We start from the raw sequence: 26,938 nt of genomic DNA, 5'->3' as shown, positions 1-26,938 counted from the left end.
TGACGGCTTTGGCATTTCTCTGTGAAAACAACATGCCTCAAGAATAAACGACTGCTAGCATAGCTTCTTTCTCAGAGCACACAACGGTTCTTCTCACCAAAGAATCTTGCTTCTAGTTTGTGAAACATGCTTAATTTTCCACTGCATGGATATGCTCTGGGGTTTTCCATCGGTTAAGGGCTTGAGGTTTCTGGAAGCAGATCCAGTCCCAGTGACTACTCAGCCTTTGAACTCTGAGCCTTGTCACTGGATAGAATAGGAGTGAGTGCCGTCTCCTTAGGGCTTTTGTAGAACAATAGAAACGAGGGCCTAGAAAGGATCAGTGGTCATTCAGGTAAGAACTGCTGAGTGCCTCACCTGAGGTCACAGAACCAGGAGCTGAGACCAGGCCTTTTGGGCACTGCTGTACTAGGGGTGCGGGCGGTGAGGGAGGCCTCAAGAACCCTGCACTCTGTTAACATTTTTACTGAACTTTAAAGGAATCTTAAAACTATTTAAGGAATATATTTTATCGTAGACACAGACATGAGCAGAGAAAATAAAAACCTTGTTATTTTCTAGAGAGGAACACTGCTAACAGGTTTTTCATCTCAGTATTTTTCTAAGCATTGTATGTATTAGCAAATTGGAATTATACTGAGTATTTGGCTACAAGCATTTTTTTCAGTTAATAAATTACAAGTATTTCCCCCTGTATCATTAAATATTCATAAAATGTTTTTAGTAATTGTATAGTATTTTATCCCATGTATGTACCATGATTTAACTAATAACCTACTGGATACTTAGAAAATCCCAAGTTTCCACTATTACAAATAACGAGTCTCATGAACACCATTGTAAATCTCTCAGGAATCTCTCCCTCTTTAGGATAAATTCCTAGCAATGGAAACACTAGGTCAAACAGAATGAGTATTTTTAAGGCTTTTGATATTTACTGCCAAACTGCTTTCCAGAAAAGTTGTATCAATTTATAATACGTGTATTAGTGTTTCAAAGTTTCTCTGAATCCTTGTCAAATGAAGAGTACCCTTTTAAAAAACGTGGCCAATCTGATTTTTAAAAATATGTCTTATTTTAATACATACTTAAAAAATATTACTTTGATTATTTCTGTAACTGTTTATTGGCCATTTGTGTTTCCCCTTGTGAATGTCACTTAGGTCATTTCTCACTCATCTCTCTAGTACCTGAAACCGAGGCTGGCAACCTTGGTTTGTAGTTACACACGAAATATTGCTTAGATGAATGGGCTGAGGTCACAAAGTTCTCAGTAATCTTTTTATTTCCACTGTAGAATTTTATAAAGTAGAACCCATGTTAAAAACATTTTGGTATTGTTTTTAACATAACATGCACAAAATTTAAGTAATTCAATTAGAGAAATCTTCTCAATTCCAACACAAGTAATGGGAAAAATTTGAGTTTAATTAATTTTACTTTGAAAGCAATGACTTTTTCCTTTTTGGTAATGAAAACGTCTCCAAATCAGCATACTGTTTATCAATCCTCAATTTTACAATATTAAATGACTTAAGGAGCTTGATTCTTTGCCATTAATAATAGCTAACACTTGAGTGCTTCCCCACACCCTGGGCATAATTCTTTGAGGTAAGTACTATTATTATCCCACTTTCTGTGACCAAAACTGCCTAAGCTCACACAGCATCTCAATGGCAGAGCCAGGACTTGAATCTTGATTAGTCTGATTCCAAAGCCACTGTGCTACGAACAGTACTGTTTGTACTATCTTGTGCCATAATGCAGCATTCTAGTATTTATTTAGGAGATCAAGTTATTCTACATATGTCCATTCTTTATAAAAATAACAAGTCTATTAATAACATTATTGGTGTAGAACTGAAAAAAATAATGAAAGGCTGCTCTATAATCTTAACACTGAACATTCAAAAACAGTTATCTTTTAAAAGACACCATTCATGAAAGGGTGTGCTGGCTCTCTCAGGAGCACTGTTATTAAACTCAGAAGGTCTAAATTTAAACATCTAAAATTCACTGTTGTAAGGATCCCTCTCATCTAGGGTGGAGAGAACAGTCAACAGGAAGCTATAACACAGGATGGGTAGGGCTCCTCAACAGGAAGAGACCTGACAAAAAAGGAAGATAACAGAGAGAAAAGTGGAAAAGAAAGTTTATTTATTTTCTGTGCTTCCTACTATCCTACCCACAGTCAAATTCAAGGGATACTGGAATCTTGTGCACATTACAGTAACTGCAGTATTTAAAGAAGAGACAATAGTGGTATATTGAAGTTGATAAATCTACCTTGTATGTGTTACCTCTGCAAATTAAACTTTCTCCTAGAAATTCAATGTACATATTTTGGAGTGACCAAAGGTTGCATTTGCTGGAAGCACTTTTCCTTTAAATACAGTAATAAAAAGCATCCGCAGGTTTTTAAACCTGGAACGTGGCTTGGTTCTGTGTTCTGAATCTTTCTGGCTAGAGTGGCGTAAACATTTTACATTCCCCTTTCCTCTGCAAATGTTGCCAAATATGGGTAACTGGCTTACATCACAGTTTCCCCAAGTCTTTAGGAAAGGGTGGGAAGTGATGCTGTCTAAATATTAGGAGTGAACGAATAATCGTCGATCCAAATGTTTTTCTTTCTCCAGTTAAGTGGATCCAAGAATCTTTCAGAGACAAGCACACACTCCGGCATCTGCAAACCAGGGCAATTCTGTAAACGTAGAACTGACACAGATGACAGCCATAAACACTGGAAACCGTGTGTGTATCTACACGACTCACTTCTACTCTCCTGTAACTCCCCCGAGTCTGAGCTCAAGCTTGTCATTCTTATTTCTTTCTCTTTCTTCCTATGTCTTATACCCACTCACTTCTTCCTTGCAAAATCCCTCTGTCTCGCTCTTCTTTTTCAGTCTCCTCCCTTCGCTAGGTCTTATCTAGAATCAGCACATTACTGCTAGCAATTATCTTGGAGATCACAGATTAAACCTTCTTCTCTATATGAGTAGATGAGACCACTGCAGCTCAGAGTGGTGAATGTCTTGCCTGAGGTCCACAATTAGTGGAAAACAGCCAACACGAGAACTCAGTCTTCTGACTTGCTGCTGTGGTGAGGTGCCAGGACTGTTTCAGTTAATTTCCCATCCTACTCAGAGCTGTAAAACCTCCAAAGCTGTGACTTATCCTGGGAGCTCTCCTTTTCTCCCAGGAGATGCACAGTGATCACCTCAATTTACCCTTCAAGGTCTGTCACTGGCCTTGCTCTGAGATGACACACACAATTTTCTGCCACTACTGACAGTATCTCTTTGGACTGTTACGATGTTTAAGCTCTCGTGCAGCTTGATGACCACTGCCTGTGCCTCTGCACACATTCCTTCCTCCTCACATGCCTTCCTACGCACTGGTGCTTGTCCTTCGAGGCAGAGCCTGCTCCTGTGGGGAGGTGGCTTTGAGACAGTTCCCAGGTAGTGCTCATTTGTATCTGAAGTTTGATGCTTCCCAGAACATTAGATTCCATCCCTACAAGGGGTAATAGAGAGCTTTCCTCCTAAAAGATTGCATAATTCATCGAATCAATCTTATCCTGAATTCAGGTTGATGTTTCTTTCACAGCAAATATAAGTCTATCTGGTGAGTATCAATTCAAGAGTCTCTAAATAAATAATTACAAGCGAATGCCAGTATTTATTTATATCTATTCCAAATGAGAATCTTCCTGCTTTAATTTTCTTCTTTATATTAAAATTTTTTTCATTTAGTATTTCAACTTTAATATGATCTGCCTATACAATAAAATCAGTACTGAATTGGATCTGTATCACTATGACCAAAATATGAATGTAAATTTCATAATTATTATTTATGACAAAGAATTTTCTTTACCTGACTAAGAATTTTCATCCCTGAGTGCAATAGCTTCTTTGCAGCTTTATAGTAAATGGTCTCTGGTTTGTTGTAAATCATAGCATTAGTGCACATAAGTTTGAAGTTATCCTGTAGAGAGAATATTAAGGGGGAAAAAAACATATTAAAACAAAACAGACTGCCCTCATTGTCCTGATTTGAAATAATATAGGTCCTGGAAAAATAAAACAAACAAACAAACTACACTCTAACCTTTCACTGTTTACTAAAAAACATGGAATAGCAATTTATTAAGTTCTAAGCCTCACACAATAAAAATACCTATTTAAATATCCTACTACATTCTTTTCCAAATTCTTAAACATTTTATACTAATTACATACAAACTTTAGATACCAAGATGAAATTTTTAAATTGGTTTCTTACCACACATAAAAAAATTAAAAGAAAATACTTCTATCTTATATTTAATAGAATAATCCTGAGTAGTTCATCTAATTAAAAATATTTTTTTTAGTTTTAAAGTACACATAATATGTTTCCATTTATGAATTAAATGTTTTATTTCAGCTCTTGACTGAAAACTGGGAATAGTGCTGGATTATCACAGTATTTCCCACCAAATCCAAATTAATTGAGCAAAAATGTTAAACCTTTAAACTAATTTTCTTCTTTGTGTTTGGGTGTATCATAAGCTAAACAATTTGTAGAATGTTAAGAAATCATGCCAGTGTGAAATAAACCATACAACCTCAGAGTTAAAACATGTAAATAGAGTAGCCAAATTATCAAAACTGTATTTTTGGTTTAAATTTCAAAGTATACACATACTAGGGAACGCAATTGTAGGGACAGGGCCAGGAGAGCAGTTTCCAGGCTCTCCACTTCACGTGGAAAGGTGCTGGGTCAGGCAGTAGATGGCCATCAGCTGTACCCAGTTGGCCCTCAGCTGTACCCAGTTGGCCATTAGCCACTATGGTTTTCTATATAGCTGGCTATGCTGCAAAGCGCAGTTAGCAAGCACGGATTGCAGATGGTGTGGATCCTACTTCCTGTGTCTCGCCCAGCCGCCAGCGAGAATATAGTGGTATGAACCCCCCTCCATGGCTCCGTCGTTCCTTTTCGGCCTCACCATACCCTGTGTTCACCTGCCGGGAGCGGGAGCTGAGACCCTGCATTACACTTGGCGCAGCGAGCAAGGTTCTTCCAGTCAGGTAATGGAGTCGCCTACTTCTGGGCAGGAGGACATGTGTCCCCCACACAGCGTGTGATGCCCAGTGGCTGCTGTTCTCATGAGCTGGGCCCCTGTGGAGGGGTGGGGGACGTGGATGGTTCTCCGAGCAGCATAGAAAAAGCTGTGCAGCTGCTGGAGAGCTGGACCCCCATGGAGGGGTGGGGAGATCCCTTGTTGGGGTGTGGGCGGTGGTGGATGTTTGCTTCCTGTGTCTCGCCCGGCAGCTAGTGAGATTGTGGTGCAGGAAGACCCCTTGTTGGGTGGGGTACTGGCGGATGTTTGCTTTTGTGTCTCGACCAGCTGCCATCGAGAATGTGTAAGCACTTTGGGTGTGAACCACTTATGTTCCAGCATGATACCCTGAGAACCCTGGCGGTAGCCAGAAATTCTGGCTGTGCCCCGAAAGACTGGCTGTGCCCAGGAAGTGGCGGTACCTAGGGAAACCTGGCTGTGCCCAGAAAAACCCGGCGGTACCCAGAAAACCTGGCTGTGCCCAGGATAGTGCATCCACCTCTGCGTTCCTTGCTTAAGGCCCCTCGCGGAAGATGCTTGTTGAGTAGATTGTGAGGTGAGAGCCTGGAAGGGCAGAGTGTGGGGACAGGGCCAGAAGAGCAGTTTTCAGGCTTTCGACCTCACGTGGAAAGGTGCTGGCTGGATTATTAGGTGGCCCTCAGCTGTAACCAGTTGGCCACTAGCCACTATTGTTTTGTATACAACTGCTGTAGCTACGTTGGCAAGCGCAGTTAGCAAGCACGGATCGCAGATGGTGTGGCTCCTACTTCCTGTGTCTCGCCCAGCCGCCAGTGAGAATATAGTGGTATGAACCCCCATCCATGGCTCCGTTGTTCCTTTTCGGCCTCACCATATTCTGTGTTCACCTGCCGGGAGCGGGAGCTGAGTCCCTGCATGACAGCAATCCCACTGCATATTTTCATGGTTAAGTAATTTTTACAATGGATAAATGTGCGACTGATTATACCAAGGTCTTATTAAGTTAAAATGATAAAAACCAAACAAAAAGAATCCGAACCTCCCATACTCTTCTAAAAACATTCATACCCCACTATTTAATAATTAGAACACTTGCATGGACTGACAACAGGCAGACTGAGCATTATTTAAATGCACCTGAGAAGACGGATTCAGGGTCACGCTAAATTGGGTGTTAAATTTCAAGTGGATGCAGTACATGAGGATCCCGAGGCCCTGGCCAAGTCTCTCATCAGTTAGGATTCTGCTGGGTCCTGGATGTTTAAGAATGTGATGAAAGCTATGGACTCACTCATTGCACATGCACGCGTGCACACACACAGCCGAACACAAAATTTTTCATATAATTTTAGCAGGTTCCTGGTCCCAAGGGCTCATGCACGGCTCCCGAAGGCCTCCAGGTTAAGTGCCCTTGGTATAGATATTCTGAAAAGCTTCCATTTCGTTAAGAACTATGAAATATGTATTCGGGGGAAGGACAGGCAAGTGAGGGAGACACAATATGATTATTACTCATACTAAGTCACCATTGGGCCTATAACTGGCAAGAGAAGACTAGATTATTCTACTGATCATGGTCTGGTCTCTTAGGGCAATTTGTAGATCCCATGGATCTTGTCTGTCACGTGCTAGGCTTTATTGTACTTGTGTGTAATGGCACTTGGTCATGTGCAAAGCTGAATGATCTCTGTGCATACTTTTCTTTAAAAAAAAACCTGAACAGTCTAATGAGCTGGATAAGCTAATAAGTATTACTTTGGCTTATTGAAAATGTGTAGTAATGTAGAAAACACAAAAGACTTAAAAATACTTGTTCATTTCAACTATGATAAATCTGAACCGTTTGCTCTAAAACACTTAGGGGGCACACTTCTACTCTCCCCTGTCGTCATAAGAGAAAGATCAGAGGAAAACTGTTCACAAAAAGAAAAAAACAAAAGTTAAGATTTTTTCCATTAAGCAATAATAAGGTCAGAAATATGCTGAAATAAACAACTCTAGCTTAATTTTCACCAGATGAAAAGTTTCCATTTCTCTGAATACATGAGAATGTTTCCAGAGTAAGCAGAATATTATCTATATATTCAAATTGATGGTAAAGATAGAATTAATTGCTATTGTTATTCATAAATCTTAGCTGATTGACATGTGGATTAAAAAACAGACCAAGTAAAGATAATGTTTACTGTCTTACTTTCTTTTTGTAACTGATTAGGGTCCAGCCCTGAGGTCAGGTGAACACTACAACATTCATGCCAAAAAAAATAAAGGTAAAATCAATATTATCTAAACCAGTTAAGTTTGTGGTGGTTTGCTACACAGCAAATTAAAAAAAACACGTGGTTCCTTTTCTGTGGACAATTAAAATGAAAAGTATCACCTCTGAAATCAACATATAACAAGACTTTAAAAATGGAAAAAACTTTGACTATAACATTAGGCATCTACATCATTTTGGTGGCTTGCAGGTTCTTGTAAGTTTTTAATTTCCTTCTTAAAGTTGAAGGAAACAGGCTCAACAAATACAGCCACTGATTTTCATCAAACTAGAAAATGTAATTAAACTTCTGTTAATTATTTCTGGACAAGCCAATTTTCTATTATAGGAGATACACACACCTTGTCTAGAAAAAGAAACTACATTAATTCAATGTCATTAAAATATCAGTTTTACCTGTATTGATCTGAAATTAAAAATCAAGTATCTTTACATTTTAAAGGTTGAGAAAATATATATTAGAACACATGAGATTCAAAATTTTACTAAAACCCCAAAAATAATAAAAGATAGCAGATGACTTATTTCATCTGGTTTTGTATCTTCAAGCTCAAAAATGTTTTCTGAGACAGCAAAACACAAAGATTTTAGATATTAAAGTTAATTATTTGAAAAACAAAAGCTCAATTGGAAAGATTCTGAATACCACACATGCAGATTTCTACCAAGATTTTATATATATAGGATCCAAGAGTTTGACTCTCAAATGAATAACAAAGGTGTTACTTTGTATCATAGCTCTTATTTGTCCAATCACAACATAAATAACTATAGTTACCTTTAGTTCTTCTATGGACTGGTAGTCATTGTTCTTGATCTTTTCTTTCATGGTACTAAAATCCATTGGGTGTTTAATGATCATGGAGTAGCCAGGAGCAATAAAATCAGTCACAGGAAATGAAAAGAAAGCACTTGGGTCTTTTCTGTGAAGATATGAAAAAGGCAATTTTATTTCTACTACAAACAAATCTACTGGTCTAGGAGCAGCAGAGGAAACCCTTTAGATGTAGAAAGAATTTGTAGTATGCTAACATGTTTTTCACTGAAAATTGAAGGAATAATTTTAAAGACCAATAACGATTTAATAATAGGGAGGCTTACCCTAGACCCACAACATCAGCATCTCTTGGGGAGGGAGGGTGGATCCAGGCATTGCTATTCCTAGAGTTGAGTACTGGTACTGGCATTTGAGAATCTGACATTGGTATTTCCTGTACCGACAAGGTTGAATACCAGTCTTCTATATAATTAGGTCATCAGACTGATTTTTTTTTTCCCTCTGGAAATTGGGCATACCAAAAGTTTTCTTACTCTAATCACAATAAAAAATGGCTTAAAATATAGTAACAGCAGCAACTTTTAAAATGTGTTTACCATGTGTCAGGCCCAGGCCCAGTGGACGTTATTTTATAGCGAGTCCTCACAAAAGCCATCAAAGTGGTGGTATCCTCACTTAGGAGGATACTAAGGTTCAGAGGTCAAATCATTGGTTCTGGGTCTGATAAAAGACAAAGTTGGAATCTGAACTCAGGTCGATGTGAATCTGCCTGTGTTCTTCCCGCAGGATGCCTAAGCAGTGAGACTACAGAATGAGAGTAAGAAAACTATGCAGTCTGGAAGTTAGCCATCCATGCGTGTGCCATCCATAGCAGTTACTGTGACTAACACCACGAATCATCTCTGGAGGACCGCTTCAAATCATCCACACCCCCTAAAATTAACCACTCTAATATCCAGTCCCACTTGGTTTGACCAAAAATGGTAGTACTAAGCTTGATCAATTACCTTCTTCATCAGCATTAGCACTGAGCCTCAACGATGAGGCAGCATCCAATCACTGTGGCTATTCAAAAAAAATGCGCCTCTGGGTTCTAATTCCCAAAATGATCTGAGCAACGTGGACATCCTTGGACTAAGAGCCTGTCAAGTAGCTTTCTTTTAGGGTGACATCTTTAACCTACATTTCGGTCTTATGTTACCAGAAATAAAAAGACAGCCAGAACAGTCTACCATTTTAATTGAGTTGGAATGTCCAATACTTACCTGTCCACTCCTTTGGAAGAAGTAATGAATTATTTATTGACATGTAAAGACTTGAGATGTAATTTTCTCAACTGCTCTTTAAAGTCACAAAGGGAGAGGCATCTTAAGTGCAAAGATGAGTATGTGCTGAATGCAGATAGCACTAGAGGACGTATCTTAAATTATTTATGATGTGTGTGTGTCTGGGGTTGATGTGTAAGTGTAACACAGAGACAAGAAAGTTCACTGATTAGAATGCATGCTCTACGTCCACAAATCCTCTGCAAAGAACGTAAATGTCTTTGAGCTAAAAATTCAAATTCTGAGTAAAAGGTATCAAAATAAATGTTTTAATAAAGATTGAGTTATTATTTTCCCTTTTAAGAACTTAACACTGGTTTAATCTAGATATTGAAATTTTTAGAACAAATTTCTGCATTTAAGAGGTCACGAATCCTATTTATAGTATTTTGTCTCTTCTCCCAGACTTAATAATTGTTGAATTTTCATAGCATGATAAGCACTGCACAAATATATAAAAGGTATTTTTATCTATTAGCAAAGTAGAAATATCTCTATTGTTTATTCCTGGTTTAAAGCTTTAACATCAGAAGTTACTTTAAAAAGAAATTTGCTATTAAAAGAGTATTATGTAACACTCTTCAAGTTGCCAGTTAAAACAAACCAAACAAGAACATCTAAAAGTCAGCCTCTTGAAGTACTTTACTGCCAGGCAAAATATTTATCATTCACTTTAAAATCAAGTACATTTGGATTTAGGCCACAAAATGTGGCTTTAAATAATCAAAAATAGAGAAGTGGTTGGATCTTGTATTTCTCATTTCAATTTCCATGTAACAAAAATATTGGAAAAAACATTTACCTCTGCAGTTGTCTCATCAGTTGATTCAAAGCTTCTTGAAGGGGCGTCTGTTCTACTTCTATAGCAAAGAAGAAAGGAAAAGAGTGTTTTAAAAAGGAAAATTCTAGAGAGTATTGTTCGGCTTATTTTCTGTGACTTCTCTCCTATCTATCCTTAAGTATCTCATACAGAATTCCACTTACAAATGGGTTAAAGTATGAGAATATCAATTCAAAACTGACGCTAATTTACAGTTCTTAGAGTGAGAGAAATCAGTTTTTAAATTTTAACTTAAAAGTTAAAAGCCCAGTTTCCCTGGCTTTGACTCTTAAAATAATTTCAGCCTCCTCATTCAGGACAGTTAATTCAGTTATTCGAACCTTCTTGTTTGGCTAAAGAGCTTGCGAGAGGCTTCTCAGGAGGCAAGTCTAATCTTACAGGAGCCGGGCACTGGAGGTCTTTCTCTGCCTCATTCTCCACACGGTCCCGATCTCGCTTCTTTTTATCCTCCTATATGGGACAAAGGGAGAAAACTTAGACATATTTCAGAATACCTTGAAATAAATCATTTTAAATTCAGTGGAAAAAAATAAGACACCACTGAAAAGAGATTAATAATGAAATCTCAATGTATTTTACTGCCATCTACTGGAAAGGGAGAGAATAACATGTTATGGGGGGGTGTGCTTTAAAGGTATGACAGACATAACCAGTTTGAATAATAATTCTATTCATAAAAGCAAAGTAACATACTTAGGAATAAATCTAAATCTAAGAAAAGATGCCCAATACGTTTTGGGAAAATTTATGAAATGTTATTGAAGGTCTACTGTGCAAGACCTGAATAAAGGAAACATACCATGTTCATGAATTGAAAACAGTCAATTCTCTCCAGACTAATCTATAAATAAAATGTGATGCCAATCCAAACTGTAAGAGGGGCTTTTTCATGGAATTTGACAAGCCAATCGTATAATTTATCTTGAAGAGCAAATCAAGAACACTCAGAACAGTTTTGAAAAAGGTCACAAGATGTGTCTTATCAGATATAAAGTATTTGTATAAAGTGACAGTAATTAAGACACTGGGTCTGACATAGGGGGAGACAAACAGACCAAGAACAGATTACAGAGCCAGAAATGGACCCACACACGTGGAAGTCTTGCTATGTCACAGAGGTGGCATCATTATAAATCAGTGACCAAATGGCAGTGATAGGACTAGATATGTAAATGAGGGAAGAAAATGAAATTAGTTCTCTACCTCATACCACGCACAAAAGTAAATTCCAGCTATATTAAAGACTTAAATGTACAAAGCAAAGTTTTCAAACTTCAGATAAAAGAATCCTTATGACACAAGAGTAGGGATTTTCTTACCCATAAACAAAGCTAGAAGACTAGCTATCGACTGAGATACGGCACTTGAAACACAAATAACGCATAAAGTATTAGCAAAGATGACATAAAGAATATCTACAAATTCATGTAAAAAGGCAAATAACCCAATAGAAAATGGGTAAAGTGTATCACAAGTAATTCCCAGAAGAAATCTGAAATATTTCAGTCAAGAAACACAAAAATTAGCTCAAGTTCCCTAGAACTTTGGGAATTATAAATTTAAAAAACAGAATGTATTTCACAGAGATGTGATTGGCAAAAATTAAAATATCTGAAAATGCCAAGTTTTGATGAAAATGTAGAGAAATGGGGCTCTCATCTCTCATAGATGGGTGGGTAAACAGGTAAAACCATATTCCTGGGCACACACCCTGGAGCTTGTCACACAGTAGTTAACCCTTGAACACCACCGGGCTGAGCTGTGTAGCTCCACTCATGCAGAGTTTTTTCAATACCTGTACAGTTTTCGACTCGCAGTTGGGAGTCCACAGATGGGGAGGGCCGACTATGCACTGATCTGTGCCATTTTCTATAGGGGACTTGAGCATCTTTGGATTTGGGTATCCACAGGGGTCCGGGAACCAGTTCTGCGTGGATACCGAGGGACAACTTCAGTTTCTGGGGAGTCAAAAGTGACATGTGGATTCCTGACTGTGAGGGGGGTTGGTGCCCCTAACTCCTGCGTTGTTCAAGGGTCAACTGTATACAAAAAGGCATGTACAAGAATATTTACTACAGTACTCTGAAATACCGTGTTTCCCCGAAGATAAGACCTACCCCGAAAATAAGCCCCACTTAAGATTGTCAGCCAGACGGATGCATTTAATATGTTATGACGACGTTCCAGAAGATGACATGACTGTATTGGAATAAATATAGACTGTTGTGCATGAAAAAATAAGACATCCCCTGAAAATACGCCCTAATGCGTCTTTTGAAGCAAAAATTAATATAAGATCCAGTCTTATTTTTTGGGAAATACGGTATAAGACCGTATTTTCAGGGAAACACGGTAGTAAAAAATCAGGAACAATCCAATGCCTACTAAAAGGAAAATGGATTAATAGATTATGGCTTATTTACATAGCAGGTAAAATAAATAAGCTAAAGTTATGTGGTATTTTTACATGTACGGCATTCAGAAACAATTTCTAGAGAAAAAAATTGAGAATTATTTGTTATAAGATCTATGATGTAAAGTTTGAAAATGTAAGTGTATTTATTTATAGATGTACGCAGAAGTAGTAAAATTATAAAAAACAAGGATGCATGAGATGCACACCAAACTCACGATAATGGTTCTCTTTAGAGAAAGGGAGAGAAAGGGGATTCTGGAAGGATGCACAGAAGGCTTCACCTGTGTCTATACTCTAATCTCTTTAAATGTCTATTTTACTCGTAAACTCTTGAGAATCAAGCTTCTCAATAGAATCTTATCAACTCAAGAAACTCATCTGTTGGCCTATGTCCTGATCTCTTGTTCTAGTATCTAGAGCAGTGGTTCTCAAAAGTGTGCTCTCCAGACCGCCAGCACCCGCAGCATGTGGAAAAGTGCTAGAAATACAGACTCCGGGCTCCCATTACGGTTGTCAAGGTTCAGCGGCATCAGAACCACCAGAAGGCCTTGTTAAAACACCAGTGTCTAGGCCGTCCTCAGAATTACAGACCCAGTAGGTCTAGGGTAGAACTTGTGAAGGAGCATCACCGACCGCTTTCCAGGCCGCTGGGTGCTGCTGGCGCATGGATCACACTTTGAGGATACTGAGATTCATCACTCTATGCTCAGGTCCAAGCACCTATTAAAGAATATATGACAGGTTGAAAAGCTCCAGAGAACAATGTTATAAACTGTACCCATTGTGCATTTGATCTGTTACCATTACGTTGATTGGTGTCTGTTTTTTATGCCCTCATGACATATTTGGGAGCCGTAATTTTTGACTTTGAAAAGTTTTGTATCTTTTGCCCAGAAAAACTGGCATTAATCTTTTGCAGGTTGGCAGGTTTAGAACATCTGTTATTGAAAAAGACCCCTGGAGACATAGATCCCTTCCAGTTAAATGGAAGTTGTAGAGGGCAGCTTGAAAAGCAAGAAGCACTCTCCTGGGTCAAAAGAGCTAGGGCCATAGCGCCAGGAGCCTAGAAGAGGGGTCAGCAAACTTGTTTTGTAAATGGCCAGATAGCAGTATATATTTAGGCATTGTGGTCCAGAAGATCTGGCATAACTACTACCCTTTGCTGTTGTAGCGTGGTAACAGCCATAGATAATGATGCATAGTAAATGAGTGGGTGTGTTTGTGTTCCAATAAAACTTTATTTACAAAATCAGGTGGTGCTGGCCACAGTTTGCTGACCCATGGTTCAGAGGCTCGGGTTCTAGTTCCAGCTTCATCTTTAACATGTTCTGTGACTTTCTTGGGCAACTCATTTACTCTCACCAGGCCTCTTTTATCACCTGCAAGACAGAGACTTAACTGTTGATTTTATTTACGTTACACAGTCAATGAGATGGTGAAATTAGGTCATAAAATAGAAAAGCCAAAAAAGTACCAAAGGAAGGTATAATGTGTCTGAACGACCCCCACCTATAACTTTCTCTCGTTAGCCTGGTCTATAGTAACCACTTTACTATTTAGTATGGCAAGAGAATATAGCCTTCTGGGCTGGAGTCCAAAAGAGAACAAGAATATAAAAACATGTGCTTGGAAACTGCCCTAAACTGAACAGAGATGCTGGAACACGTGATTGCAGGCCAGGAATTCAGAGCCCTGGCTTCTAGTTACCAGACTGTGACCTTGAACAAGTTACCCGACTGTTTTAGTCTCAGTTTCACCTATAAAACAAGAGGCTCTGGTCTCTCTAAAATTCTGATTCTACTTTTCTAATTTCTTTTATGATTCAGAATGTACTACAGAATCCTACTGTGAATGTCACTAAAGTAACAGATATGTAAAACCAAAAGTTACCACAGCTCTTGTAGCTCTTATTAACAGTTAGTGTCTTTTGCTAATTCCATATAGAAAATTAAACAAAAATACTAGAGCCATTTAACTTCGGGTAGCCAAGGAAGAAGGGTTTTCAGTTTATAAAATGGGCTCAAATTCTGGATTTGCCACTTATAGCTATGAGACCATGGATAAACTGTAATTTGGGACAGACTCATTTTCTCATCTTTAAAATAGGCACAACAACATTGTTGTGAGGATTAAATAAGCAGTGTAGGAGAAATTTTAGTGCAGTGCCTCACACCATGGTGAGCACTCATTCATTCCTGCATCCATTCGGTAAACGACTGAGGCCCTACCGTTCAGGTACGCAGTGGATAACACACACACAAGCCCTGCCCTTAGGAAGCTGACACTGTAACAGAGACAAACATTACACAATTTATTTAAGAAAACCAAACAGACTTCAAGGAGAGAGAGTTGCTGGGTGAATCTAATTTAGACTGAAGCGTGGGAAGGCTTCTAGAGGAAGTAATATCTGAGCTGGGATCCGAAGGAGAGAGAATTTAGTCAGGTTGCAGCGGGGGACGGGAGCAGCACTCCAGGCAGAGGAAATACCCATGTGCACCAACGTCTGAGGCAGGAGAGAGGAAAAGCGGCTATTTCCAAAACTACAAACACACTGTACTTAGTTCAGACAAGATTCTAATTTATCCATGACTCAATGGTAAGTTATTATTAATTTGTGAGCAACACTTTTGAAGCAAATCTTTGCCATATTAATATTATAACAGTTATCGCACTATAACACATTTGCTGCTTTCTCTGGAGTTCCTTGTGGGCAGGGGCCCATGTCTTTTTTTTTTTTTTTTTAATTTTATTAAATTTATTGGGGTGACAATTGTTAGTAAAATTACATAGATTTCAGGTGTACAATTCTGTATTACATCATCTATAAATCCCATTGTGTGTTCATCACCCAGAGTCAGTTCTCCTTCCATCACCATGTATTTGATCCCCCTTACCTTCATCTCCCACCCCCCACCCCCCACCCCCCTTACCCTCTGGTAACCACTAAAGTATTGTCTGTGTCTATGAGTTTCTGTTTCTCATTTGTTTGTCTTGTTCTTTTGTTGTTTTTGGTTTATATACCACATATCAGTGAAATCACATGGTTCTCTGCTTTTTCTGTCTGACTTATTTCTCTCAGCATTACACTCTCAAGATCCATCCATGTTGTCACAAATGTTCCTATATCATCTTTTCTTACCGCCGAATAGTATTCCATTGTGTATATATACCACAACTTCTTTATCCATTCATCTATCGAAGGACATTTTGGTTGTTTCCACGTCTTGAGGGGCCCATGTCTTATTCAGCTCTGTACCCCCAAGCTCTATAGGAGATGGTATGAAACAGGAATGTGAAAGTGTGTGAATTACCATCTGAAGTTGTTAGTGATAAGTACTGCTCTTTGGATTGGCTACTCTTGGAGATTTTATACATATGTATTTGGAAAACATTATATATACATTTGAAAATACATACCAGGGGTGCCAAAAAATGTACACAAGTGGACACTTTGGTCAACGTTGCTCAAGCAGTAGTTTGCCATAATCAGAAGTGTCTGGACGCTAATGGTAACCACTTTGAGCACCTCTTGTAATTGCAGAAGTCAAACGTGACTTGTATTCATCATTTGTATTCATCGGTATATATTGAATATTACAATTTTAATACAATTTTCCTTTCTTAAAATGTGTATACTTTTTTTTGTCACCCTCTGTATTTTTTCAAATAATGCTTCCAGTGTGCAAAACAATTTCAGAACTTCCCTCTAACAGGTGATTTTAGAATTCAATTGAAGAGATCAGTTTTATTCCTTGGAAGCTACCCCTCACATTCAGCCGTAGGTTGAAAACAGCATCTACTGCAGTTTAGCTGTTACCTCTAGGAGGCTTTCCCCAGCCTCCCAAGGCAGAACACGAGACTTTCCTCGGGATGCCCAGAACATTTATTCATACCTCTATTTAGAGTTCACCAGGCCATGAAATTTAGTTCTCCTTTCTCATCTCATTCCCCACCCCTCTGAGCTCCTGTAGGTCAACAACCGTATTTTATTCATTTCTCTGCATCCTGTGAGCCTAGTATAGTCTGGTATGTAATAGGTATCTGTAAATATCTGTTGAATAAATAACAAATAAACAGGCCTTCAGTCTGAGGAGCCACACTACTCTCATGCCCTAGGTCCAAGTCCTCCCGCCTCCTGAGGGTCTGTGATTAACAGGGCCACCTCGGGAGGGGACAGCAGAGTGGGAAAGAAAGGGGAGGATTTTCTGTCAACCCAGATAAGCCACAGCAGCCCTGAGATCCTGGGTGTGGCTGATGTCATAGCAAACAAGTCAACGACTTACGTTTTGACAGAATTCCCACTTTGCTTAATAATTAGTCATTTTTCTCTCCTCTCTAGTTATAAGCTTATCATCCTCTACGCCTCAGTTAACTCAGCAATAAAATGACACTAATAGTACCTACCCCGTAGAGCTACTCGTAATGATTAAAATAGTAAACAAAGAATTTAGAACAGTGCCTGGCACATAAACACTCAAATGTTAGCTTTATGAGTATGTATTCCCCTTGGGACCTAGCATAGTGCTTATTAGAATTTATTGTATATGAATAATAAGTTTACATTTCCATTAAAAGTTTTACTTACCCTCAGCTTTATAAATAATAGCCTATATATGTTCAAGGTTATGATGTAAAACAATTTTTTAAATAACTCACACTTTATTCTGGTAACAGCCCGAGTAATGGGAATAACCTAACTTCTTTGAGCAGCTAAGCCTGCAGCTGACTTGCAAAGCTGTTAAGAGAGAATTTGGATTAGGGTTATGCTCTTCAGAAGAACAGGTCCAAGCTCCAGAAAGGGAATTTGGACCTTTCATCTGACCCATTTCAATGAAAAGCCTTCTCAGTAGGTCTCCTTATACTCAGTCTTCGTCCCCTTCACTATCAGCTAGATACTGTTAACAGATTAACATCACTAAGACTCAACCGTTATCTTCCACTCAGAAAGTCTGACTCCCTCTGGCCTCCACAGTCAAGTTCAAACACCCTACTCTGCCATCGCAGGTGCCTTTCAGATCTAATCCCGTACTCCGCTTCGCTTCGGTATTCTGTGCTTGTAAAGAAAGCTACTTCATGTCCCCTATACACACCCTCACATTTGCCCACCGTCATGCTCTTGTTCTCAATTCTCTACTGGGTGAGTGGGCAGCCTCACCTCCAAGTCTCTGCAGGAGTGCAGCATTCTATTCAGGGATCAGTGTCTAGAGTCTGAATATAAATGAAAACTGGGTTGTCAGATGACCTTTGAAAATACCTAAGTAGCCCATAAAACTACTTTACTCGTGGCTTTATACATGATCCTTTACGTTTAATTGTACAATATGAAAAAAAACTACAATAGCTCAGAGTATATAGCTGACCCCATGTTGGCCGAACATGTAGTGTGACATCATTCTATTCTAATTTCTAGAGACCAGCTCAAATGCTACTTCCTGAGCAAAGTGTTCTGATTTCTCCCCAGCTCCAGGGAATCTCGGGAGCATCAGAACTAGAACTGTGCCTGTTGGAGCACTGATTTTATTCCTCCAAGTACTGTGAAGGCGTGGAGGTCGCTGTCTGCTTTAACAACTCTTTAAACTAAGGACCTCTAAGGGCAGGATTTGAGTTCTTGTTCTGGCACTGACTGTGTAAGTGTAAGTAAGTTAACTTCTCTGAACCTTAGTTTTCTCATTTATAAAAGAGAAGATAATATGATCCAGCAATTCCACTTCTGGGTGTATATCCCAAAGAATTGAAAGCAGGGTCTTGAAGAGATACTTGTACACCCATGTTCATAGCAGCAATTATTTATAATAGCAAAAAGGTAGGCCCAAACCAAATGTTCACTGATGGATAAATTTAAAAAAACATTATGGTATATACATACAATGGAATGGTTTTCAGCCTCAAAAAGGAAGAAAATTCTAACACACGCCATAACCTGGACAAACCTTGAGGACATTATGCTAAGTGAAACAAGCCAATCACAAAAAGACAAATACTGCATGATTCCACCTAGATGAGGTATCTGGAGTGGTCAAACTCACAGAGACAGAGAGTAGAATGGTGGTTACCAGGGGCCGCGGGGGTAGGGGGAAATGGGGAGTTGTTTAATGGGTATGAAAAAGTTCTGGAAATTGGTTGTACAACAATGTGAATATATTTAACACTACTGAATTGGACACTCAAAAATGGTTAAGATGATAAATTGTATGCTATGTGTATTTTACCACAATTTTTAAAAAAAGAGATAATACCATACCATTCTGATAGGATTATGGTGAGGAGTAAACTGAGATCGCATTAAGCACAGAACCTAGCACGTACTATGTGCTTAATAAGTACCAGTCACTTGTAAAATGTGTATGTAGTTTACAGTAATAATAATGGGTATGTGTGTGTACACCGGGGGGCCAAAAAAAAATGTATACACATGACTTGTATTCATCTTTTGTTATCGGTATATATTGAGTATTACAATTTTAATACAGCTTTTTCCTTTCTTAAAGTGTGTATACATTTTTTTGGCACGGAGTGTGTGTATAAAACTGTTATTTCACTTCAAATGGTTTTATGAACACTTCTACAATTTTTATAAATCACCACTTTGTCAATGTAATGGCCCACAGAACTGCACCTCTTGAACCTTAGTTTTACTTAATTGTCCTCTTGTGCCTATATGTATTACTATTACAAGTGGTGCGAGCATTTTTTTCACGAGCAGTTATTTTATTTTTTTCTATAATGTGGGAATAAGTAACTCGAAAACATTTAAGCCTGTATCTTTAGGAAAGGATAATGTTATGAGAGTTATACCAGCATGCAAATTCTCTGCCAATTGCTCAGCATTCAAATATTTAAGGGGGAAAAAAAAAAGCCAATGTACTTTCACAGGGGTGGTGTCTAGATAATGTCTGATTAAAACCAAGGGATGCTGTACTCTCAGTGCTCTGGTTGGTATTAAATGGCACTGCTCTACACAGAGAAAGACTATTGATCCTATCTGTTGGGGCTTTTTAAACTAATATAATCAGAGATTTCCTACTCAAAAGAAGAAAGTCACTTAACTAAGACACCCTTGAAAGATTATAGGGCTTATCTTATTATTCTGGCTTGGAAAAATGGGATGACCCAAACAGCCTCTACAGAACCAACGACACCCCAGGGAATTCGGAAATGTCCCATGATCTCTAGCCCCAAGTCCCTAGGAAGTGAGACCTTGAACAAATTCACTTCAATTCTATGAGTTTCCACTTCATCTTTTATAAAACAGAAACCACCCACTTACCTGTCCTACTATGCAGAGTGTTATGTCTTAATGAGACTGTGGATGCAAAAGCATCTTAATTTGCAGTGAAATCAAAATATAATGGTCCCTAAAGATATTTAGAGCCAGAGTCAAGAAAGGGCAGAGTGGTCAACAAAAAAGAGACTTCCAAGAACCTACCCTGACGGTATCCTTATAGGGGTATACAAAGAGAAATGCACAATAAGGCTCACTGCAGCATTAGTTGTAACATTTAAAGGTATTATTATATAAAATAAAATATGGCACATCAATCTAACTGAATACTATGTAGTTAATAAGAATGACGTGATTGATAAAAGAAATGAAGAATAATATATCAGCTGGTGTTATGGTATAACTGCCAGATCTAAAACCAGAAATGGTTAAAAGGGGTTACCTCAGCTCCAGTTACACGAGATGATGGCGGGAACCTAGTATATAGAAGAGACTACAGTGGGTGAAATGTCAACACACTTAGGAGATGAAAGGCCAGTGAAGGGGTTTGCAGATCAGAGGAAGCAAGCTACCTCCTGCATGCAGAGGGAGACACCTATGAGGAAAGTTCAAACCTCAGAAACCTGAAAAAGCTCAGAACTTGGAACCATAAGGAACCAGAACCTGCAGGCCTGGAGCCCAGTCAGAACTGGGGATACGTGCTGGACTGAAAGCAGAGCACTGGGCTGTAAGACCTCTATGCTCCTTCCCCTCTTTGGCACTCGAAATACCAGCACCAGGTAAAATCCTTCTCCCAGGAGGGATTTCCTCTGGAGAAACTGAAGAGCCCAGAGAAAAGATCCTGAAGGGTACAGACAAGTGGGGGTTCCCCATCCAAATGATCGGGTCTCTGTTCAGTGACTCTACAATGAAGGTCATCAGCTGACAAACTGTCTAGGCACAAAGCATTTAATCAGCCTTTCTGTGCTGCACATTTAAGTACAAACAAACTACAAAGTCTCAAAGATAACTGAAGGATGCTTTTAACATAAGAGGAGGAGACCAAATAAATAAACTGAAGAACTTGAGGGGTAATAGTGACAATGCAGGGAGCAAAAGAAAACTTCAAAAAAGAAAGAAAAAAAGCAAAACCCATCAATTAAGATCCTTAGAGAAATAAAAGAAGAAACTGCATGTAAGAACAAGATGCTATTAAAACAAGGACAAGAGAACAAGAAAGAATTCTTGGAAATTCAAAATACAAGATCTGAAATAAAATTCAACAGCAGCCAGAAGAGAAAGTTTAGAACTCTCCTCGAAGGAAGAACACACACACTCACAAAAAGAAACAAAACAGAGAGACGAAACATAAGAAAATCAAGATGATCCGTCCAAGAGTCCATCTAAATGACAGGGATTCCAGAAAGAAGAGAAAAAAACAGAGGAAAATTATCATAGAAACACTTCAAAGCAAACAGCTCAGAGCTGAAAGCAAGATTATTCACTGTGAAACAAAGTATGGAAGATAAAAGGGAAGATTCTAAAAATTTCAAGAGAGCAAATACGGGTCATATACAAAGGGCTAAGCATTAATGGCAACAGACTTCTTAACAGCAAATCTGGAAACCAGAAGGTAATACGGCAATGATTTCAAGATTTTATGAGAAAAGTTTCCAATCTGGAATTCCACGCCGAGTCAAACCATCAATCTATGTAAGGACTCTATGATGAGAGAATAAAGGTTTTCAACATGTAGAACTTAACAAAAATCTACCTCCTACAAATGCTTTCTAATGAAGTCCCCAGAGTTAAGACTCCACCAGAACAAGGTAGTAAACCAAGAGAAAGCAGGCAAAGGAGAGTCAAATGGATTTTACAAATCTGTTAGTTTGGGAAGAATTGGTACACAATATCAAACAAATGAAAGCAATTAGCCAACTAGTCAAGGTCAGATCTGTATTTGTATATATTTGTCTTCAGTGAATAATTAAACATAGACACCGAATACTGATTTAACCAACAACTGTGATGTATCTATACTGGGAGAATGGAGGAAGGGAAACTAGGGGTGTGGAACAGTATAAGAATGCTAATTTAAACTCTCATCTTCCGTAATATGATGTCGATAAAAGACGTAAATTGATAAAGCAGTAAACAGCAATATGAACCAACATTCAGAAATAAATATCCAGAGAAAACTAAAAAGTTTGGGAAGTAAAACTCCAGGATGGAGCAGGAGAGACTGCTTTTGTATTACAAGCCTTGTAGTACTCTTGACTTTTTAAAACTATGTTCACCAATTACTTTGCTAACAATAAAAAAAAAAAAAAAGAACAAACAACCCAAAAACTAGTCACTTCTGGAGAGACTGTATGAGGGTCTGGGGTGAGGACCACCTTTTCCCCTCCATGTCGTTCACTTCTGTACCACTAGAACTTTTTATTAGGTTGGTGCAAAAATAATTGCAGTTCAAAAGGTTAAAAATAACTGCAAAAACCGCAATTACTTTTGCACCAACCTAATAAAAAACCGGTCACATTCTAGCCAAAGGCAGTAAAAACTGGAGCAGAAAGGAATAGGTTTAAGAAATTCCAAAAAGAGAATCTCTAAGATTTAATGACTTACCAGTGTGTTCAATCACGTGGGATAGAACACTTCTGTTGTAATATATAAGAATTATAAAACTAACCTACAGAAATCTAGCTTCAAGATACAGTAATTGATTTAGTAAGTCGCTTAGTGACAGGTTCAAATTGGGACATGGAGGAGTCTAGGGTAATTCCAGGTACGTAGGTGATCATTCCTGGGAGTCAAGTTTATTATTATTACTATTTGGCCCCGCTTGCAAACTAAGATGGCAGCTACTTATTTTTTGTCTATTAACTGCCAATGGTTAAGAAAATGCTTGTTTTTATTACTGGTTTCCTATCCCTTAAAGGTCTCTGATCAAATTTTCTCTCCAACAGACTCAAACTTTGTTTTAAAAGATGGCAGTTGCTCGTCATATATTTGGCATGACAGTATTTATTCCAGAATAAAATGTGAACCTCAATGGATCCCGTTCACTTTTGAAATGAGTATTTTTGACAAACCTCCAACACTGGGGCTTTCTTGCCCGTGCCTTTTCCTTTTCCGGGAGAGCAAAAGCTGTCTTTGAAGCATTGGACAACCAGGACTAACTGCTCACTCATCAGACGTGTGAGGACAACTAAGAACATGATTAAATAAAGAGCTGCGGAAACTCATAGGCGATTCATGTTTTTCTATTCAGCCCTGCTCCTCAAAACAAGTCGGATGTCACAGGCGAGCACTGGGGGGAGTGGTGTCCCCAGCAAAGCTCCGCAATGCAGCCCCCTTTACCTTCACTCGTCTCCGTTTTCTCCCCTTTTCTTCCCCGGGGACCTGCTTCTCGCCTTTCTTTCTCTTTTTCCGCTTTCTGTCCTTGTGCTTGTCATGATCGTTTTTGTCTTCGAAGAGGCTGGAGTCGTGCCCCGAGCTGCCGGTGGAGAGCTCGGTGACTTCGCTGCCTCCCACTTTGAGGACCAGCTTCAGGGGCTTCTCCACGTACTCTTCAAGAAAAGGAAAGAGGCTCGGTTACAAGAGAGGCTCTCGGGGCAGGATCCACCACGCGGAGTGCCCGCTGGGCGGAGAGCGGGGGCGAAAGCCCCAGGCGGCGCCGGGCACGCACTGGGCGCCCCACGAAGCACCTGTTGAATGACGGACACTCGCCAAGTGGGCGCCCCGAACGCTCCCAGGCCTGCAGGGGCCGCCGCCTCACAACGTCCCTACGAGACCCGCCCGGGGCCCGGGGTCCCGAGTTCCAACGCCGCCCCCGCCCGGGGGGTCTGCGCCGCCTGGGGCGGGCCGCGCCCCCTTCGCGGGCCCGGGCCTGCCCGTGGGAAGTGCGGCCGCAGGTCCGCCGCGGGCGATCGCGGGTGGTGTCGAAGGCGCGAAAAGCCCCCAGAGTGGCCGCGGGCTCGCCGCCCCCCCCGCGGCCCACTCCTCACCCTCGTAGAGGTGTTTGTCCGACTTGTGCTTCTTGTGCTTCTTGCCCATGTCCGATCGGGCCCCGGTGCCCGCCCCCCGCGCCAGGCCCAGGCCGTGCGGCGCCGCTTCCGGTCCGGGCCAGGCGAGCGGAGGGCGGGAGCGGGGCCCGCGAGACCCCGCGCCGCGAGGCAGTGGGGCGGCGTGCGCCGGGCGGCGCGAGGCCCCTCACGAGAAGACGGCGCGAGACGCCCGGCCCGAGCCCGAGAGCGGCGACGGGTCAGCGAGCCGCGGGCACCGAGGCGGGAGAGAAGGCCCGCCGCGCGCGCAGGGTGCGGCTAGCTGCACGTGGCGGCCCCTGGCGGCTGGAGGTGGCGCTGCAGCCTGCGGGCCGGGGCCAGAGGCCGAGCCGGGGGCGGGGCTGGGACCCGAGCGGGGTCCACCGCTCTGAATCGCCTCTTATTCTATCACTCTCCCTCCTCTCTATCTCTCTTCTCCCCTCGTCTGTACTTCCTTCTCTGTCTTTCTCCCTCGCTCCCTTCTCCGTCTCTGCCTGTCACTTGTCTCTTTCTCTCCCTCTCTGCATCTTTTTCTTCCTGTTTCTTTACCCCCTTTCTTTTTCCTCCTTCCTTCCCCCTTTCTCTCTCTTTCCCTCTTCTCCCCTCATTTCCTCCCCTCTGTCTTCCCTTCTTCCCTCCCTCCTCCTCTTAGCACCCTCCTCCTTTCTTCCTTTTTTCTTTTCTTTTTATCACTCTTCCTCTTTTCCTGACTCCTCCCTTCTATGCCACTTTCCCCAGCTTCTGTCCTCCCTTTACCAATATTTATTGAGCCTGTACTAGATGCCGGATCCAGCAAACCCAGCATATTGGTAAGTAAGGGATTCTAATCTTGAAAAAACAAACAAAAACAAAAAACACATTCTTATGTGCTGATATGTCCCGGCCTCCAAGTATAGGGTAAAGCTGGGCTTCGGCTTTGCAGCTGTTGGCTATGATAACTATATGCTTTAAGGAGAACTGCCATGCCAACTCCCCCATGGGTCTGGCCTCCACTGTGGCATGCCTCGGTCCAGGCTGAACCTCTGAGTTTATCTGTCTGCTCCCCATTATCCAGTGTCCTCCCCCAGGGCCGGGTCTCATTCCCATGGTACCCACAGCACCCAGCACAGAGACCACTACTATGCAAATACCCCTGGGAGCTACCTCACTCTCTTCCCTCTGACCACCCTGGGATGGAGGAAAAGAGTTTGGTTAACATTCACACTATAGCACAAGTAATTTCCCTCCTCCCCTCAACAGAGATTCTACCTAGGTCCTAAAGTGTTCACAGCTGTGAAAAATGAGTAAGAGCTTGAAGCAGAAAACACCTCAGAAAACGTGTCTGGGATATAGAAACTCTAACTCATCTAATTTTTTATTCCCAGCTCCAGGACAGTGCCTGGCACATAAAAGGCACCGGAAAATGCTAGTTGAACTGGACTAAGCTGTGTCAGGCAGACGCTAAAATGACCCCTAACGATTCCCACCTCCTGGCTTTCGTGTCCTCCAACTGAGTGCAGACTGGCCTATAGACTTGCTTCTAACCAACAGAAGATGGCAAAGGTAACAAGATGTCACTTCTGTGATTTGGTTATATAAGCTTGTGACTTCTGTCTTGCTAGCCAACTCTGTGGCCTCCTTGACTTGCATGCTTTTCTGACATAAGCTGCCATGTTGGACAGGCCCATTTGCAGGAAACAGAGGGCAGGGTTCAGCCAAGGCACAGAGCTGGACTCAGCACAGTCCCTTGAGAAGGATTTGTTGGATGAATGAATGAATAATCATTACTGCTTTGTGATGATGATGCCTTCTCGCCTTCCTCTCCTGAGCGTCTTTTGGTTGGGACAGGAGGTGACTGGTGGCCTTTGAGAGAGTCTGAGGAGGAGGAGGAGGAGGAGAAGGAGGAGGAGGAAGCACTGAGGAAGGCTGGCCACTGGAGGGGGGTGGCATTCCCAGGCAATGGCCTCTGCTCAGCACTCACAGGCCCAGCCCTCTCAGCAGAGGACTTGGTGCCCAGGGTGCCTGAGCCCGAGGCTGGGGCAGGCTAGGCCCTTAGCAGACTCATGACCCTGAGATGTGCCAGGTTCCCATCACAGCTGGGCCTTCAGACCTCGGTGCTGTGACAGAGAGGGAGCTGTGGGACCCCTGACCCTTGGTTGGGGCAGTGCTGGGAGAGCTGGTGGGGACCCTTTACAGGTATCCCTTTATAGCTGACAGATGAAAGAGGCTTACAGGCAGCTGATCCAGACAGACGAAAAGCTGTGAACATCCAGAGCTTCCAAGATGCTCACGTCTGCCCTGCTGTTTTCCTCAGAGCTCCCTCATGCTGCAGTGAGGCCAGGAGAGGCACTCCCAAGGCCAGTTGTCCTTGGGCTACTTACTTCTCTTGTCTTCCTTTGTCTGAACCTCAGTTTTCCCCTCTGAGGACTGGGTAGGACCAGCCCTATGCAGTCTGTGTAGTTGACATGAGGGTCAGGGAAGTGAGGAGTGAAGAGGCTTCATGGCCAAGTGTGAATGAACTGAAAGGGAGTGGGAGAGGGCCTGTTCTCCTGGGCGCTCTGGGGGTGCCCCGCCCTCTGTCCCAGGGAGAAGAGGAGGGAGGTGGCATTTCCCGAGCCCAGGCAGCCAGCAGCTATAGCAGGTGCCCCAATTTGGCAGCACAAACAAGCTAACCTGGCACCAGCCTGTTGTTGCTTCTGGGAGAGGCCCTGAGGGGGCTGAGGCTGGTTCAGTGGGCAGCTCTTTGGGGATGCAGTGGCCTGAGGTGATTCACTGTGACAGGCTGTTGACAGCGCAGCTTTCAGGGTTGCTTGCGGTCACAGGCTGAGCTGCCCCAGCCGCCTGCCTCTGAGGGAACTAAAGAGAGGTGGCAGATGGAAGCTGTCCATGTGGGGATCCTGTGCTGCCTCTATCCTCATGGCCTAGGAGCTGCTTGCTGGAGGACAATGCGTCCCAGCCACAGTGCCCATTGCTCACAACCCCAAAAGTCATGTG

The 26,938-nt window shown here is 41.3% G+C and overlaps 1 protein-coding gene and 1 long non-coding RNA gene across 5 annotated transcripts in view; one reads left to right on the top strand and one right to left on the bottom strand.

The window, feature by feature from the left end:
• BRD7 (bromodomain containing 7) overlaps positions 1-24,234 on the bottom strand; it is a 34,468-nt gene extending 10,234 nt beyond the window's left edge. For 3 of the 4 annotated variants that reach the window (XM_019732332.2, XM_019732331.2, XM_019732333.2), the window contains exons 1-6: positions 23,930-24,205; positions 23,283-23,491; positions 10,626-10,755; positions 10,267-10,324; positions 8,140-8,284; positions 3,877-3,987 (exon numbers count right to left, since the gene is read on the bottom strand). In XM_019732332.2, the coding sequence (XP_019587891.2) occupies positions 3,877-3,987; positions 8,140-8,284; positions 10,267-10,324; positions 10,626-10,755; positions 23,283-23,491; positions 23,930-23,978 (702 nt within the window). In that variant the 5' untranslated portion in view covers positions 23,979-24,205. Of the gene's footprint in view, positions 1-3,876; positions 3,988-8,139; positions 8,285-10,266; positions 10,325-10,625; positions 10,756-23,282; positions 23,492-23,929 lie in introns of all 4 variants that reach the window. The other variant, XM_074314927.1, reaches the window with a different exon arrangement.
• A 91-nt stretch (positions 24,235-24,325) lies between these two features.
• Positions 24,326-26,938, top strand: part of LOC141567518 (uncharacterized) — a 68,333-nt gene continuing 65,720 nt past the window's right edge. The window contains exons 1-2 of the long non-coding RNA XR_012490202.1: positions 24,326-24,774; positions 25,330-25,507. This is a non-coding gene — a long non-coding RNA (uncharacterized LOC141567518). The remainder of the gene's footprint in view (positions 24,775-25,329; positions 25,508-26,938) is intronic.

Source organism: Rhinolophus sinicus, linkage group LG11 (assembly GCF_036562045.2).
Source record: "Rhinolophus sinicus isolate RSC01 linkage group LG11, ASM3656204v1, whole genome shotgun sequence".
Taxonomy (NCBI): domain Eukaryota; kingdom Metazoa; phylum Chordata; class Mammalia; order Chiroptera; family Rhinolophidae; genus Rhinolophus; species Rhinolophus sinicus.
Note: the sequence above shows the minus strand (reverse complement) of the source record. Positions and strands in the feature narration are given on the sequence as shown.